Below are 19,053 nucleotides of genomic sequence, written 5' to 3'. Positions count from 1 at the left end.
ATTCATGCAAACTTTGTAACTTCATAGAATTCAGCAAAATCTGCTTGTCTGACAAAAGATGGTTGAATGTCCTTGTACATTTACACAAATACTGAAGATTAATTGAAGTGGTCTCAGTTTGGCTCTTGGTGGGCAATAATGTGATAACTTCACTCTCCAAATGAAAAAAATTGATGGATTTGATGTTTGCAATTTTGGTCACAATATGCTTCCAAATCGATTTCAACAAAGACAATATTGGGCACGCAATTTTACTCCATTTAACAAACACCCCTGATTTTACGAGCACAAAATTTTAAATGAAATAAAACTCTGGCATATGAATTATAATTTTTATTAAGACTACTTACAAAAGTATATCAAAATATTAATAGGAATGCAACTAGTTATACTATTACCAATATGACAGAAAATTTACTTTATTTGACCTAAATAATTTATAAATACAAACTTCTAACAAATATACAAGACAATACAGAATTTTCATTCAGAAGAAACATTCAATAAAAAATATTTGGTTTTACGTTCAAGATACTGAATGTGCTTTTTCCTCCGTTATGCAATACTTGGACAGGAATTAAAATACTAGGACATCATGCAGTTGACCAATGTTCCACAGTTGTTCAATGTTTTGCTGTTTCATTAAAATTAGATGTCTCCAGTCATAATAGCAATGAATTCTTCCTGGTTTACTAAAAACAAGATATTGTATATTTGAATAATATTGCAACAAAACCTATTTAAATTAGAAAGTAATATTTTAAACCCTAATCACTCAGTCCACGCCTGCATGCTAACATTCATAAATTGGTGTATTTGGTTCAATTTGAATTTTCTTGATGTCACATATCTGTCATATAATATAAATCAAACTTTAGTGGACAGACCACAAAGATTTGCCTACCCCGTTTTAAGAGATTTATTTAGTATAAACATTCAAATTACATGCCATAGCCTATATCCAAAGATGCAGAAGATCTGTAAATCATTATACATAGAAGATCTCATAAGATTACCTCCAAAAAATGTAAAATGTCATGATCAGTCTAGACGTAACAAACATCAAGAAAATGCAAAAAAGCAAACTAAAATTAGTTAATATGTCATCTACTAAGACAATAACAATAAAAAATTGAAAGCATCTGTTAAATGTATAAAAACTAAAATTGAGTGACATTTACAGCAACAGAAAGGATGCAATATGGAAACTGCCAAACCAAAAGGTAACTGGACCACCTGACATGATGGTCCCTAAATTATAACAGGCACATCTCAAGGATTGAATATTGCTGCAAGGCATTAACCAGAAAGATATGTTCATTAATGTTTTCCAATGATATCAATTGGCAAAAGCATTTAGGTCATGAAACATGTTTACAAATGCATTAACAAGTATTTGAAAAATGAATACAGGAGCAAGGTTTAACTGAATACATACTTCTAAGTGAAATTACAACTGTTCAGTGAAGTGGTTTTCTGTTGCCTTGGCAAAACAAAAAAACCTCAGCTCAGTAAATCCATTGCAGAGTTCAAAGGATCCCAAGGATACAAACAATACACTCCACCAGACTATGTATCACCCATTCTTGCAGAACTGGAGTTTTACTAACTTCAGCAGTTCAGCTATAATGCTCGTCTCCATGATGCAAACTATTGAAATAGGGACGACTACTTATATTCCATGGGCCAAATTGGTTATAATGCAAATTCGACTGGGAACTAGAAAATCACTTAACAGTTACTTTGGAAATTGGCACGCAGACAAAAAAGCTGACATGGGAAAACAAAATATTCCAGTGAAATAAAACTTTAACCGTGTAATCTCACAATAATCAAGCGCCATTGCCTCTTAAGAACACCGTTGCAACTTTAACCACAACCCAAAACTGACACAACATCACTTTGATTGACACTTATGAAACAATACTATATTAAACACTAACATACAGTTTTTAGTATCATTAGCTTGCAGTTAGAATAAACGTATTGATATTGGGTGGCGCTGCGGTAAAGTTGCTGCCTTACAGCACTTATAGCACCAAAGTCCCAGATTCGATCCTGGCTACAGGTGCTTGCCTGTACGGACTTTGTACGTTTTCCCCATGACCTACATGGGTTTTCTCCGAGAACTTCAGTTTCCTCCCACACTACAAAGATGTACAGGTTTGTAGGCCAATTGGCTTGGTATGAATATAAAAAGTGTCCCTAGTGTAGGATAATGTTAATGTGCAGGGATTGCTGGTCAGTGCGGACTCGGTGAATTGAAGGGCCTGTTGCCGCGCTGTATCTCTGAACCTAACAACTAAAACTAAAATTAAGACTTTGAAAATCAGCAGGAAAACTCACTGTGTGTAACTCTCTCACCTCCCTTGCCCCTATGGACAGTTGTTTTGAAACAATTTTCTACAACACAATACTTATATTCTATTCTAGTTACAGAAAGGAAAGATTGACAATATCATAACAGGATTTTAGACTCATTTCCACATGGCAAATCAGATTTGTGGCCCATTATGTCAAGAGCAATTATAGAACAATTTTATTCCTCCACTAATTTTTTCTCGTAACCTGTTATTCTCCACATTCCTATCAATTCATCTCTCCCAGATATGCCACACCTACACACTCGAGGCAGTTTAGAGTTGCCAATTAACCAACAAATTCACACGTCGAGAACTCAAATTGTTGGAGCTGTGGAATAACTCTGTTACACCACTGTACCACCCTAGTGGCAACAAAAAGGTCATCCAAAGGTGCTGATTTGGTCAAAAGTGTATCAGATTACATTCAAGCTCACTAATATTCTTCTTGAGCAGGCTCTCTAGGTCAAAGAGGACTTAATCTTTCAATATTAAGTCCTCTTTTCACTGGGAAACATCTTTTCATTTTGCACTGTACAACTGTTGCTTGCAAGATGACAATAAAGGTTGATTGATTGATTGATTGATATAAAGTGATTAACAAAACAATGCAAGGTTTACATTTTGCACAATGTTAGATCGAACAAAAGATTAACAGAATCAGTCTCTTGCTCAGTTGGTGGTGTTATCCATAACTAATTTCTTTTGAATTACTGACAATGATTTAAAATTTCACTTACTCTCTCCATCTCCATCTTTATCAAATTCATCAATCATTGCACGTAGCTCTTCATCAGTCATGTTTTCACCAAGCTCTCTTGCAACCCGGCGCAAATTACGAAGATTGATTTTACCAGAGTCATCATCATCAAATAGTTTAAATGCTTTTAGCATTTCTTCCCTTGGATCTCTATCCAAAATCCAATCAGTCACTAACCCAAAAAATAGGAGAATACAGTATATTAAATGCAGGCAATTTTCAGAATATTTCCATTATTGAAAAGATAAAAGGACCTTAGCTTCAAAATTTGCAAGTGTGGGGTTAAAAGTTTAAACATTTGGTCAGTATTAATTCCACAAAACCACAGCTCAAGATTGAGTGAATTGTAAACTATAGCGAAAAAAGAATAGAATGTGCTATCAATGGTGCTATCAAGTGGCATTTATTTCAAGTAACTTGCTTATCAATACTAACTATAGGCTCATTAGGATTAAATTGACTCTTGACTCTTGATCACTTGGCTGCAAACCTCTGCTTCATCAATAATCTTCCTTCCATAAACTCAGAGGTGGGAATGTTCACTGATGATTTTGCAACATTCAATTTTATTCACAAGTTTTCAGCAAATGAGGCACTCCATGCCTCTGTTCACAAAAAAAGATAATGTTGAGGCTGATAAGCAGCAAGTAACACAACCATCACGAGTTACAGGTATTAATCATATTTTGATATGATTGCAAAATATTATACTGTCTCCTTGTCTGGATGAGTATAGCCCCATCAACACTGAAGAAGCACGTCACCATCCACAATCAAAGCAACTTGCTTAATTGGCATCCCATGTATGAATAGTCCACAGTGGCTCCAGTGTAAAACGCATTACAGCTAATTGCATTTCAGCATCTATTTTCTTTGCACTCCATCCACCCTATTAGCAGCACAACATAATGCATATTCATCTTCAAGATCTGTATCACTTCCTCACTTTGGCTATTCACAGGGCACCTCGTTAACCTCCAACCGCTACACCAAGGAGGACAAGGACAGCAAATGTATAGATTCTCAAGTTACACAGGATCCAGTTTGGGAATATATCATGTGTAAGAAGGAACTGCAGAAGGGGGAAATCTTTTAGGACCGAGATGAGGAAAACATTTTTCACAGAGAGTGGTGAATCTCTGGAATTCTCTGCCACAGAAGGTAGTTGAGGCCAGTTCATTGGCTATATTTAAGAGGGAGTTAGATGTGGCCCTTGTGGCTAAAGGGATCAGGGGATATGGAGAGAAGGCAGGTACAGGATACTGAGTTGGATGATCAGCCATGATCATATTGAATGGTGGTGCAGGCTCGAAGGGCCGAATGGCCTACTCCTGCACCTATTTTCTATGTTTCTATGCTGGTTTAAACCGAAGATAGACACAAAATGCTGGAGTAACTCAGCAGGTCAGGCAGCATCTCTGGAGCCAGGCCATTCCTTCTCTCCAGAGATGTTGTCTGTCCCACTCCAGCATTTTGTGTCTATCTTTGGAAATATATCATGCTTGTTTGAAGAAACAGCATCAGTAACTTCCTGTGTCTGCAGGAAAAAACAAATTTGCATGGAAGATAAACAAAAGCATGGACCAATTAGGCCAAACAATATTTTTCTGTGCTATAAACTCCATGTATAAAATAATAAGATCCAAATTTAATTCCATATTCGAAGAAGAAAGTCATCTTCCTAAAGGAACTCTACAAATTACAAATTTAAAACATGTCCATATTTTTATACTCAAGCATAATTACCAACTTCACTGAAGTCTTCAAAAGTAATTTTGCCAGTGCTATCCCGATCATAATCTTTCAGTATCTTCAATACATCAGCCTTCTTTACATCAAATCCCAGAGCTCTCATCGCAACCTAACAGTGCAGAAAAAATATTCATGTTCTAATAAAAGTAGCTCTAAGTATCACAATGCTAAAACAACATACCACAATATTTATAAAATGTATTCTTAAATTTTCAAAAAGTGCATGGCATGCATGATGAATAATATCTTTTCAGAAGTGCAGCTCATTCTGTAATACCAAAAGATCCATAAGTATTTAATCAGAAGGCATTTCCACACATTTGTCCATGCACTTAATGGAACCATCTCTTCACATTTGGAGAATGTTAAAGAGTCAGTTTAAATGTTAAACTTGGCTGAGATGACTGAACAAGGAAAAAAACTGACGAGTATGATTTTCCCATTGTAGGAGGCAGCGGGCCACGCGGCTGGAAGGCAGGAGGCTTATTACAGACTAAATAGCCAAGTTACTGGAGAGGATTCTGAGAGAAAGCTACACATGAATTTGGAAAGATAAACCCTTCTTTCAGTTCCATTCTTCACCTTTCTTTCCTCTCAGATTGCAGAATCTGTATCCTTTTGTTCCCCACCTTTACCCTCCCAGACTTTGATGTTATCTACACCCTTTTCTCCTCCACCTGGCTGTCGTATGTCAATGAACCCCTCCTCACATATATTCATCTATCACATGCTAGCTCATGCCCAACTCGTCTTTATACTTCTACTCTACTCTTTCAGTCCAGATAAAGGGGCTTGACCCAAAATATGGACAGTCCATTTCCCTCCTCAGATGTTGCCCGACTTGCCAAGTACCCCCTGCTCCAAATTCCAGCTTCTAAAGTTTCTTGTGCCGATACATATTCTGTCAATCTAACAAGGCATTTTCCAAGTTTCTATCTCAGATATTCAGCATCTATCTGTATGCATGTTGGCAGACTGCACAATTGACAATAATTTATACCAATGAAGTGAATAATCAGCTGTATTACTTTGTATATAACAAGATGAAATTTAAAAAATTGCACCTTCAGTTCATGATAATCTATTGCTTTATCCTTATCTGTATCAAACAAGTCAAACGCTTCCTTAACTTCCCGCTTCTGTTCTTGAGTCAGTTCTCGCCGCTTTTTCCTTTTTGACTTATCCAAGTTAAGCTCCGTTCTGAAATACAGGGTAATGTAGATTAATTGCTGCGGTTACATGAGCCTTTTGGATGTAGCATTCCCTGCCGATCCCTTAGATGGTGGGGAGGCCAATACCCATGACGCACCAGGCAATGGCCACCATTTTCTGCAGCTTCCTGCGCTCTTGGGCATTCAAGTTACTGAATAGACCACGATGTGACCAGTCATTACGTTGTCTACCAAAAACTGTATAGGTTCAATAGAATATTTGGCCAAATCTCAAACTTCTGAGGAAGTAGAGGCTTCGATGTGCTTTCTTTCTGATTAAATCAATGTGCTGGGGCCAGGAATGAAGGTTTCAATCTCTACAAAAATCTTCAATCCTTCAGTTATACATGACAATACCACCTATTACTGATCCAAAGTGATAGATTTTTTAATCAATAAATAGGACGAAGTTGGGGAATCAGCTTTACAGTGAGCAACCCTTGTACACACAAAAAAAGGGATCAACGAAGCAATCTAAGATGATGAAGATGAACATTTGTCATTGATGCCTTTTCCCTACCACGTCACATATTGCTTATAGGCCTTCATTAGCTGGTCAATAAAATTCTGGGACTCCTGACTTCAGCAGCAGCATACCAAACTGTAGCTGTCCATGAAGACAACCAATCAATATCTTCCGGGTAACATTTGATATCCTTAAATCTTAAAGGGCACTTTTAAAATCCCATTCCTGGCTAAAGACTAATTATAGTTATAATTTTCTAACAAGATATCAGTCCGATACCGGTCTGTTTCCACCTCTACCCCTGGCAGTGTTTTCCAGCAGCTAACCCAAGCAACATTTTGGTAAACATCTTCAGCACCTTTGCCAAAGCCTCCACATCCTTCAAGTAATGGACAACCAGAACTGCACACAATACTCCATATGCACCTTAACAAAAGTTTTAGAATATTGTAGTGACTTCCTGACTCTTTAACTCAATGATGGCAAGCATACCATATGTCCTTTTTATCGGTATTTACTTATGTAACCACTAACCATATAACCATATAACAATTACAGCACGGAAACAGGCCATCTCGACCCTTCTAGTCCGTGCTGAACACGTATTCTCCCCTAGTCCCATTCTCAGGGATCTGTTGATTTGGACCCCAAGATCCCTCTGTCCATCAGTGCTGTTAAGGGTCATGCCATTAACTCTATACCAGGGGTCGGCAACCTTGTTCTGCATAGGGGCCGGGACACATGTCTGTGAGCAGATGGCGGGCCACATCTATCACCTGTACACATGGGTCCCACCCCGGATGGCAGGCATCAAATCACGTATTTTCAAGAAGGTATTTCACAAGTGCTGACGAAACTCAGCGGGTGAGGCAGCCTCGTGCAATCCTTGCATGTCTCACCAACTGAGTTTCTCCAGCATTTTTGTTTACCTTCGATTTTTCCAGCATATGCAGTTCTTTCTTAAACGTGTTCACAGATGGTGCACGGCCGTGCCGGCGGCTGTGCGCAGGATGCGGTACAGCCAGAGCTCAGCTGCGCTCGGTGCGGGCGCTCCGCGGGCCGGATGATCAAGAGGAAAAAAATCCGCCTGCGCGCTGGATGATTTCGGGTTACGGGCCGCATTTGGTCCGTGGGCCGTAGGTTGCTGACCCCTGTTCTATACTTTCCTCTTACATGTGACAAAATTAGAGTACAAAACCTCACATATGATTTGATTAAACCCTCAATCTGCTATTTCTCCACCCATATCAGTAAAACTCACTAACAAACCCATTAAAATTCTCTTTTTTTTTAAATAAACCAGCAACTGGAGTTAAATGTCTACATTTAGTGTGTGTGTGTGTATATATAATATAGTCCAATTTTTGTGTGTGTGTATATCTCACAAACATCAAGAGGTACCAGTACAGATCCAGTGCAGAGGAGCAGCATGGTGGCACAGCAGTAGAGTTGCTGCCTTAAGGGCCTGTCCCACGAGCATGCGATTCCATGCGGTAAGCGCGACCTAACATGGTCGCTTGAGCCGTACGGCCTCGCGGGGCCGGTCCCACTTCGATCGCCGAAGCCGTATGGAGTTGTGCGGAGCTGGTTCCCGACATCACGCGGGGCTCCGAAAAACTGACCTTGTTCAAAAATTCCGCGTGGCAACGGCCTGCCGGTCCGCAGCGTCTCGACGCCGTACGCAGCGTCTTGGCGCCGTTGGTCACGCGCAAACTTCCCGCGTCACTCACTCAACCTCCGCGCGGCCCTTGCTACCGGATTGGTCACGCTCGCCGCATGCAGGCGCATGCTCGTGGGACAGGCCCTTTACTGCTACAGAGACCCGGGTTTGATCCAGACTATGGGTGCTGGCTGTACAAACCCGTGACCAGCATGGGTTTTCTGCGGGTGCTCCGGTTTCCTCCCACTCTCCAAAGACCTACAGCTATGTAGGTTAAATGTAAAAAAAAATTGAATCTGAATCTGAATCTAATTGGCTTTGGTAATGTTGTAAAATGTCCCTAGTGTGTGTAGAATAATGTGTAAGATTGTTTTCCTCAAATTACGGGACCAAAACGGCACACAATACTCTAGGTGTGGTCTCACTAGGGCCCTGTACAACTGCAGAAGAACCTCTTATAGCTCCTATACTCACCTTTTCTTGTTATGAAGGCCAGCACTGATGAACAAGGACCCCCACATCCCGTTGTATCCCCTTTTCCCAACTTGACACCATTTAGATAATAATCTGCCTCCTGTTTTTGCTACCAAAGTGGATAACTTCACATTTATCCACATTAAACTGCATCTGCCATGCATCTGCCCACTCACCCAACAATACAATACAATTTATTTGTCATTTGGACCCCTTGAGGTCCAAACGAAATGTCGTTTCTGCAGCCATACATTACAAAACAAAAAACATAGAAACATAGAAATTAGGTGCAGGAGTTGGCCATTCGGCCCTTCGAGCCTGCACCGCCATTCAATACGATCATGGCTGATCATCCAACTCAGTATCCCGTACCTGCCTTCTCTCCATACCCTCTGATCCCCTTAGCCACAAGGGCCACATCCAACTCCTTCTTAAATATAGCCAATGAACTGGCCTCAACTACCCTCTGTGGCAGAGAGTTCCAGAGATTCACCACTCTCAGTGTGAAAAAAGTTCTCCTCAACTCGGCTTTAAAGGATTTCCCCCTTATCCTTAAGCTGTGACCCCTTGTCCTGGACTTCCCAACATCGGGAACAATCACTCATCGGGAACAAAAGACCCGAGACACAACACAGTTACACAAACATCCATCACATCGCTGTGATGGAAGGCAAAACAACTTATCTCTCCACTGCACTCTCTCCCCCCCCCCCCCCCCCCGATGTCAGAGTCAGAGTCAAAGTCAAAGCCCCCGGCTGGCGATGGCGATTGTCCCGTGGCCATTAAAGCCACGCCGGGTGATGTAAGGTCGCACACCGGGTCTTGTTGTTGCGTGCGCTCGCAAAGTCCCGCGGCCATTCCAAGCCGCGTGGGGCGATGATGTAAGGCCCCACTCAGGTGCTCTTCAACCCCGCAACTCGGGCGGGAGGAGTCGCCGTTGCAGAAGCCCCGGAATGCGGTCTCCCAGCAGGGACCCGCGGGCTGCGGTGCCGTCGTCCGCCAGACCCGCAGTTGCAGCCTCCGAATCTCTGGAGGTCGGGTGGCAGCAGCGCTCCACCACCGCTTCACCCGCTCCGGACTCGGCCAGCCCCGCGACGGTGAGTAGTCGGTTACTCCGCAGCTGGAACCCCAGGTCGTTCCTGTTGGAGGCCGCTCCACGTTGCAGCCCCAACGACACGGAGACCCGACAAAGAAAAGGTCGGGTCTCCCATGCAGGGGAAAGATTTTAAAGTTACCCCCTCCCCTCACCCCCATACCCCAAAAAAAAAAAAACTACATAAAAACGAGACAAAAAATAATAAAAAAACACAGACGGACTGCAGAGGCCGCTGCTGACGAGAAACGCGCCGGCCAACCTGTCCAAGTCACCCTGCACTCTCATAGCATCCTCCTCACAGTTCACACTGCCACCCAGCTTTGTGTCATCTGCAAATTTGTTAATGTTACTAGTCATCCCTTCATCTAAATCATTAATATATATTGTAAATAGCTGCGATCCCAGCACCGAGCCTTGCGGTACACCACTAGTCACTGCCTGCCATTCTGAAAGGGACCCATTAATCCCTACTCTTTATTTCCTGTCTGCCAACCAATTTTCTATCCATGACCGCACTCTACCCCCAATACCATGTGCCCTAATTTTGCCCACTACGTGGGACCTTATCGAATACTTTCTGAAAATCCAGGTACACTACATCCACTGGCTCTCCCTTGTCCAATTTTCCTAGTTACATCCTCAAAAAATTCCAAAAGATTACTCAAGCATGATTTCCCCTTCGTAAATCCATGCTGACTCAGACCGATCCTGTTGTAGGCTGTGGGCCAAAGTGCCTTTTCGTTTAAGTTCGTAACCCAAATCACGTAGCTACCTGAATTTTTAACATATTGTGTAAAAATATTACATAAATCATACCTGAAACTCGTCAAGAACAAAACCTGCACATATTTTTAAAATATGAGAAAAACCTCCAATTTTCCAAGTAGTAATTGTCCAATCACTGCACGTTTGACATTGTGTCAGACGCCAATTGACCAATCACGCACTTTGTTTCATGGTAGTTAGGCAGCGAGCACTCTGGGATCATGGCTGCTTCTTATTTACAACAAAACAATAGCACGGATATAGATAATGCTAACCTTGCTGATAATTTTGTTCTACAATTGATTTATCGTTGTAAAGTTATGATGTTAAATGTTAAATAAAAATGATAAATAAAAATGTAGAGCTAGGGTTAGGATTAGGATCAGTCAGTCGGTCAGTCAGAAGTTAATCAGTCAGAGGTCAATCAGTCAGTCAGAAGTAATTCAGTCAGTCCGAAGTCAATCAGTCAGTCGGTTAGTGGGTCGGACAGTCGACCAGTCAATTGGTTGGGCTATCGGTGGATGCTGTAAAGGATTGGTCGGCAGGCCGGTGAGTGCTGTGAATGATCGGTCGGGCTGTTAGCCCGCCGATGAATGCTGTGAAGGGTCGGTCGGGCTGTCGGCCCGCCGGTGAGTGCTGTGAAGGATCGGTCAGGCTGTCGGTAGGCTGGTGAGTGCTGCGACAGATCGGTCGGGCTGTCGGCCCGCCGGTGTTGCAGCAAGCGAGCGGGCGGACTGACGGAGAAGGCGCTATGGGGGTGCTGAATGCGGCCCGCGCGGCATGCTCCCCACCATCATCACCATGAAGGGCACGCTGGCCGTGGTGGACACGCTGAGCCTTACGCCTGCAGCCGGTCCCTAAGCGGATCCAGCCGTGGGCAGCTCTGGAAGGGGAGTGAGTTAAGGTTAGGGTTAGGCATTTTCCTCTCAGTGGAAGATGCCTTAGCCTTCCCCCAGCCTGGCACTGGCCCAGTCCCACTACTGCCATGACCCCCACTCTGCACCCTGACAGTCAGTGGGGTTCAGTAAAAGGGGGAATCCACAGGAACTGCCCTCGCCCATTAATTAAGCGGGTTCCAGGGCCGGACCTCCGCGGCAGTCTCACTGAAAATACACACTCACAATTTTATTAATTATATTATTTTTATAATATATTTATGTATAATTATATATAACTCCAGTCATATTGATGTCATATATATATATATATATATATATATATATATATATGGGGATGTAGACAAAAATGCTGGAGAAACTCAGCAGGTGAGGCAGCATCTATGAAGCGAAGGAAATAGGTAACGTTTTGGGTCAAGTTCCTTCTTCAGATATGGAATGATAATATATCATATTATCATATATGGTATGATAATATATGGTTAAATAGACAGCAGCACAGAATTAGGCTCCCCATGGAGTAAGATACACAAATGGTAAGGTACTCCATCCCCATGGAGTAATATGAGCATTGAACACTAGATGGCGCTTACTTTTTCTCATTTTCTAATTAGCTTAATTAATTAATGTGCAACTTTTGGCACTGACAAATTATGACTTCCATCTCAATTATATTATATTTTACCTAAATCTGTGCTAAATTTCAAGCAGAGATGGGTCACCAAAGTCAAATTCTAAACATTTTTTCGATGCTCGATCCTGTTACTGCTATCCAAATGTGCAGCTATTTCATCTTTTATAATTGACTCCAGCATCTTCCCCACCATCGATGTCAGGCTAATTGGTCTATAATTCCCTATTTTCTCTCTCCTGCCTTTCTTAAAAAGTGGGATAACATTAGCTACCCTCCAATCCACAGGAACTGATCCTGAATCAATAGAACATTGGAAAATGATCACCAATCACCATGATTTCTAGAGCCACTTTCTTAAGTACCCTGGGACAAAGATCCTAGAGCAGAGCAAGGTGGGCCACTCCTGCAAAATACAATGGGCTGACGTGTAGTACGCTACGGAGGGGATCCTGGGCATTTTTCCCCGCCCATTTTAGTAACCGGAGCCTACCTGACCCGACTCGCAGTGTAATCAATGTTGCGGGGCAACAGTTTGTGTGTGTGATATAGGATTAGATTCATAATTCTGTCAGTTCACACTTCTTGTCAAGAATAAAATTTGACTGGTAATTTTCTTTTTTAATGGTTTTTTAAATCATTTCTTTTTAAATGGCTCACAAGCAGTGTTTGAGTTGATTTTGTAGTAACCGGAAACTACCCGACCCAACTCGCAGGGTAATTGACATTGCGGGGGAAGTTTTTGTGTGTGATATAGGGTTAGATTCATAATTCTGTTAGTTCATAATTCTGTTAATTCTTGTTAAAGAATAAAACGTTCTTAAACACACATACTTGAATGTGATATAAATGTATAATAATCATATAACACACACAATTATATTTCTTCTGATCCAATGATGAACTTTATTTCAGACTAGACAAGGGACATTAAATAAGAAACATTGTACACCTCCCCGCAACTTCACACACACTAGGCCTTATCCCACCCCTCAAATCTCTCCCCCCCGGCACTCCCTCGCTTGCCCCCACACTACAATGTCTCTTCCCCTCCTATGCCCCTCTCCCCGCTGCCCCGGGCCGCGCACCCCCTCTCCCCGGGCCGCTCACTCCCTCTCCCCGCTGCCCCGGGCCCCACACTCCCTCTCCCCGGGCCGCTCACTCCCTCTCCCCGCTGCCCCGGGCCGCACGCTCCCTCTCCCCGCTGCCCCACACTCCCTCTCCCCGGGCCGCACACTCCCTCTCCCGCAGCCCCGGGCCACTCACGCCCTCTCCCGCTGCCCCGGGCCGCTCACCCCCTCTCCCCGCTGCAGAAACAAAGATCCAATCTTTGGCCGGAAGCAAGATGGCGGAGCAAGATGGCGGAACAAGATGGCGGAACAAGATGGCGGGGGCTGGTTGCTAAAATGGGTCCTATAATCACCCATGAATCTGCCCATGAGCGTACAACGCGTCTGCGTGAGAGTAACCCATCTTGTTCTGCTCTAAGATCTTTGCCCTGGGATGCAGACCATCAGGCCCTGGGGATTTATCAGCCTTCAGTCCCATCAGTTTACCCAACACCATTTCCTGCCTAATGTAGATTTCGCCTCAAGACTCACCGTGGGATACTCCCCTCAACGCAACTCGCCTCAGTGCTGACTCTTCCCTCCGAACACCGACACTCACCTCAGCGCGCCGACACACGCCTCAACGCCGACATTCGCCACAACGCGCCGACACTTCCCTCAGCATGCCGACACTCGCCTCAACACGGCGACACTCCCCTCAACGCGGGACACGCCCATCAACGTGGGACACTCCCCTCAACGTGACACTCCCCTCCACGCCAACACTCCCCTCAACGTGTGACACTCCCCTCAACGCCGCCGATACACCCCTCAATGTGTGACACACCCCTCAGCGCCGACACTCCCCTCAAAGTGTGACACACCCCTCAATGTGTGACACACCCCTCAACGTGTGACACACCCCTCAATGTGTGACACACCCCTCCACGTGTGACACACCCCTCAATGTGTGACACACCCCTCAATGTGTGACACTCCGCTCAACGTGTGACACTCCCCTCAACGTGTGACACTCCCCTGAACGCCGACACTCCCCTCAATGTGTGACACTCCCCTCAACGTGTGACACTCCCCTCAACGTGTGACACTCCTCTCAACGTGTGACACTCCCCTCAACGTGTGACACTCCCCTCAACGTGTGACACTCCCCTCAACATGTGACACTCCCCTCAACACGTGACACTCCCCTCAACGTGTGACACTCCCCTCAACGTGTGACACTCCCCTCAACGTGTGACACTCCCCTCAACGTGTGACAATCCCCTCAACGTGTGACACTCCCCTCAACGTGTGACACTCACCTCAACGTGTGACAATCCCCTCAACGTGTGACACTCCCCTCAACGTGTGACACTCCCCTCAACGTGTGACACTCCCCTCAACTTGTGACAATCCCCTCAACGTGTGACACTCCCCTCAACGTGTGACACTCCCCTCAACGCCGACACTCCCCTCAACATGTGACAATCCCCTCAACGTGTGACACTCCCCTCAACGTGTGACACACCCCTCAACGTGTGACACTCCCCTCACGAGTGACTCCCCTCAACGCCGACACTCCCCTCAACGCCGACACTCCCCTCAACGCCTGACACTCCCCTCAACGCGTGACACTGACCTCCCCTCAACGTGTGACACTCCCCTCAACGTGTGACACTTCCCTCAACATGTGACAATCCCCTCAACATGTGACAATCCCCTCAACATGTGACAATCCCCTCAACATGTGACAATCCCCTCAACGTGTGACAATCCCCTCAACGTGTGACAATCCCCTCAACGTGTGACACTCCCCTCAACGTGTGACACTCCCCTCAACGCCGACACTCCCCTCAACGCCGACACTCCCCTCAACGTGTGACACTCCCCTCAACGTGTGACACTCCCCTCAACGTGTGACACTCCCCTCAACGTGTGACAATCCCCTCAACGTGTGACACTCCCCTCAACGTGTGACACTCCCCTCAACGTGTGACACTCCCCTCAACGTGTGACACTCCCCTCAACGTGTGACACACCCCTCAACGTGTGACACTCCCCTCAACATGTGACAATCCCCTCAACATGTGACACTCCCCTCAACATGTGACAATCCCCTCAACATGTGACAATCCCCTCAACGTGTGACACTCCCCTCAACGTGTGACAATCCCCTCAACGTGTGACACTCCCCTCAACGTGTGACACTCCCCTCAACGTGTGACACTCCCCTCAACGTGTGACACTCCCCTCAACGTGTGACACTCCCCTCAACGCCGACACCCCCCCCAACGTGTGACACTCCCCTCAACGTGTGACACACCCCTCAACGTGTGACACTCCCCTCAACATGTGACACTCCCCTCGACGCCGACACTCCCCTCAACGTGTGACACTCCCCTCAACGTGTGACACTCCCCTCAACGCCGACACTCCCCTCAACATGTGTGACACTCCCCTCAACGCCGACACTCCCCTCCCGTCAACGTGCGACACTCCCCTCAACGTCCACACTCCCCTCAACATGTGACACTCCCCTCAACATGTGACACTCCCCTCAACGTCCACACTCCCCTCAACGTGTGCCCAACCCCTCAACGTGTGACACTCCCCTCAACGTGTGACACTCCCCTCAACGTGTGACAATCCCCTCAACGTGTGACACTCCCCTCAACGTGTGACACTCCCCTCAACGTGTGACACTCCCCTCAACGCCGACACTCCCCTCAACGTGTGACACTCCCCTCAACGTGTGACACTCCCCTCAACGTGTGACAATCCCCTCAACGTGTGACAAACGTGTGACAATCCCCTCAACGTGTGACACTCCCCTCAACGTGTGACACTCCCCTCAACGTGTGACACCCCCCTCCCCTCAACGTGTGACACCCCCCTCAACGTGTGACACTCCCCTCAACGTGTGACACTCCCCTCAACGTGTGACACTCCCCTCAACGTGTGACACTCCCCTCAACGTGTGACACTCCCCAACGTGTGACAACCCCCCTCAACGTGTGACACTCCCCTCAACGTGTGACACTCCCCTCAACGTGTGACACTCCCTCAACGTGTGACACTCCCCTCAACGTGACACTCCCCTCAACATGTGGACACTCCCCTCAACGTGTGACACTCCCCTCAACGTGTGACACTCCCCTCAACGTGTGACACTCCCCCTCAACGTGTGACACTCCCCTCAACGTGTGACACTCCCCTCAACGTGTGACACTCCCCTCAACGTGTGACACTCCCCTCAACGTGTGACACTCCCCTCAACGTGTGACACTCCCCTCAACGTGTGACACTCCCCTCAACGTGTGACACTCCCCTCAACGTGTGACACTCCCCTCAACGCCGACACTCCCCTCAACGTGCCGACACTCCCCTCAACGCCGACACTCCCCCTCAACGTGTGACACACTCCCCTCAACGTGTGACACTCCCCTCAACGTGTGACACTCCCCTCAACGTGTGACACTCCCCTCAACGCCGACGACACTCCCCTCAACGTGTGACACTCCCCTCAACGTGTGACACTCCCCTCAACGTGTGACACTCCCCTCAACGCCGACACTCCCCTCAACGTGTGACACTCCCCTCAACGTGTGACACTCCCCTCAACGCCGACACTCCCCTCAACGTGTGACACTCCCCTCAACGTGTGACACTCCCCTCAACGTGTGACACTCCCCTCAACGCCGACACTCCCCTCAACGTGTGACACTCCCCTCAACGTGTGACACTCCCCTCAACGTGTGACACTCCCCTCAACGCCGACACTCCCCTCAACGTGTGACACTCCCCTCAACGTGTGACACTCCCCTCAACGTGTGACACTCCCCTCAACGTGTGACACTCCCCCCAACGTGTGACACTCCCCTCAACGCCGACACTCCCCTCAACGTGTGACACTCCCCTCAACGCCGACACTCCCCTCAACGTGTGACACTCCCCTCAACGTGTGACACTCCCCTCAACGTGTGACACTCCCCTCAACGTGTGACACTCCCCCCAACGTGTGACACCCCCCTCAACGTGTGACCCTCCCCTCAACGTGTGACACTCCCCTCAACGTGTGACACTCCCCTCAACGCCGACACTCCCTCAACGCCGACACTCCCTCAACGCCGACACTCCCCCCAACGTGTGACACTCCCCTCAACGTGTGACACTCCCCTCAACGTGTGACACTCCCCTCAACGCCGACACTCCCCTCAACGTGTGACACTCCCCTCAACGTGTGACACTCCCCTCAACGTGTGACACTCCCCTCAACGTGTGACACTCCCCCCCAACGTGTGACACTCCCCTCAACGCCGACCCTCCCCTCAACCTGTGACACTCCCCTCAACGCCGACACTCCCCTCAACGTGTGACACTCCCCTCAACGTGTGACACTCCCCTCAACGTGTGACACTCCCCTCAACGTGTGACACTCCCCCCAACGTGTGACACTCCCCTCAACGTGTGACACTCCCCTCAACGTGTGACACTCCCCCCAACGTGTGACACTCCCCCCCAACGTGTGACACACTCCCCTCAACGCCGACACTCCCCTCAACGCCGACACTCCCCTCAACGTGTGACACTCCCCTCAACGTGTGACACTCCCCTCAACGCCGACACTCCCCTCAACGCCGACACTCCCCTCAACGTGTGACACTCCCCCCAACGTGTGACACTCCCCCCAACGTGTGACACTCCCCTCAACGCCGACACTCCCCTCAACGCCGACACTCCCTCAACGCCGACACTCCCTCAACGCCGACACTCCCCTCAAACGTGTGACACTCCCCTCAACGTGTGACACTCCCCTCAACGTGTGACACTCCCCTCAACGTGTGACACTCCCCCCAACGTGTGACACTCCCCTCAACGTCCACACACTCCCCTCAACGTGTGACACTCCCCTCAACGTGTGACACTCCCCCCAACGTGTGACACTCCCCTCACCGTGTGACACTCCCCTCAACCGCCGACACTCCCCTCAACGTGTGACACTCCCCTCAACGTGTGACACTCCCCTCAACGTGTGACACTCCCCTCAACGTGTGACACTCCCCTCAACGTGTGACACTCCCCTCAACGTGTGACACTCCCCTCAACGTGTGACACTCCCCTCAACGTGTGACACTCCCCTCAACGCCGCCGACACACCGCACTCGCCTGAGCCCTGACATTCCCCTCAGCGCCAACTCGCCTCAACAAGCTGAACTCCCCTCAGCGCCGACTCGCCTTAGCGCCGGCGACACACCGCACTCGCCTGAGCGCCAACTCCCCTGAGCCCCGACACAACACACCACAACACGACACAACACAACACGACACAACACAACACGACCCTCACCTGAGCGCCAACTCCCCTGAGCCCCGACACAACACAACACGACCCTCACCTGAGCGCCAGACTCATGGCGGCCGCTCGTCTCCGCCGTCCGTCAGAGGGGGAGGGGGAGGGGTGGGACGTCGCCTCTCATTGGCCCGGACCCGCCGCTGGTCACCGGCCGGCCGCGCGAGACGGTGCTTACTATTGGCCGGCCAGTCTGTCGATCAAAATACGTCACGGACAGTGCGTCCGCAGGCGGGCCTCGAGCGGCGACGGTTATCACCCGGCGGCCACTGCGTCTGCGCGAGCTCGTCGCCCGGGCAACCGCCGCCCGCGCGCGTCTCAGTAGCGGCTGCGCCCTCACGTCGTCCACAGAGAGAGCGTGGCGCTGTAGAGCAGGGGTTGGCAGGGGAAGTAACACAGTGAGAGCACAGTAGGGGACACAGATTATAGAGCAGAGCATCTTTGATAGGGGATGTAACACAGAGTTACAGCACAGTAGGGAACCATAACAGAGAACAGTAGGGAACCGTAACACAGAGTTAAGGGGCTGTCCCACTGCGGCGACCTAAATGGCGAGTTTAGAAGTGTGAGGAAAGAGTTAACA

General features: G+C 47.5%; 1 protein-coding gene across 1 annotated transcript; it reads right to left on the bottom strand.

Annotated features, from left to right (window-relative positions):
* Positions 1-320: 320 nt before the first annotated feature.
* cetn3 (centrin 3) lies at positions 321-18,643 on the bottom strand. Its single transcript, XM_055633365.1, has 5 exons — positions 18,517-18,643; positions 5,937-6,072; positions 4,867-4,981; positions 3,101-3,292; positions 321-692 (listed from the first exon to the last, which is right to left on the bottom strand). Exons 1-5 carry the CDS (start codon positions 18,531-18,533, stop codon positions 649-651), a joined length of 504 nt encoding a protein of 167 aa, XP_055489340.1. The 5' UTR covers positions 18,534-18,643; the 3' UTR covers positions 321-648.
* Positions 18,644-19,053: the final 410 nt, after the last annotated feature.

Source organism: Leucoraja erinacea, chromosome 3 (genome assembly GCF_028641065.1).
Source record: "Leucoraja erinacea ecotype New England chromosome 3, Leri_hhj_1, whole genome shotgun sequence".
NCBI classification, from domain to species: Eukaryota; Metazoa; Chordata; class Chondrichthyes; order Rajiformes; family Rajidae; genus Leucoraja; species Leucoraja erinaceus.
Note: the sequence above shows the minus strand (reverse complement) of the source record. Positions and strands in the feature narration are given on the sequence as shown.

Coding starts and splice junctions, on each gene's coding strand:
- cetn3 (XM_055633365.1), bottom strand. Junction 3,293..4,866: donor TGAAGACTTCAGTGAAGTTG/GTAATTATGCTT, acceptor TTTTTGGGTTAG/TGACTGATTGGATTTTGGAT. Junction 693..3,100: donor TAAAGATGGAGATGGAGAGA/GTAAGTGAAATT, acceptor TCTTGTTTTTAG/TAAACCAGGAAGAATTCATT.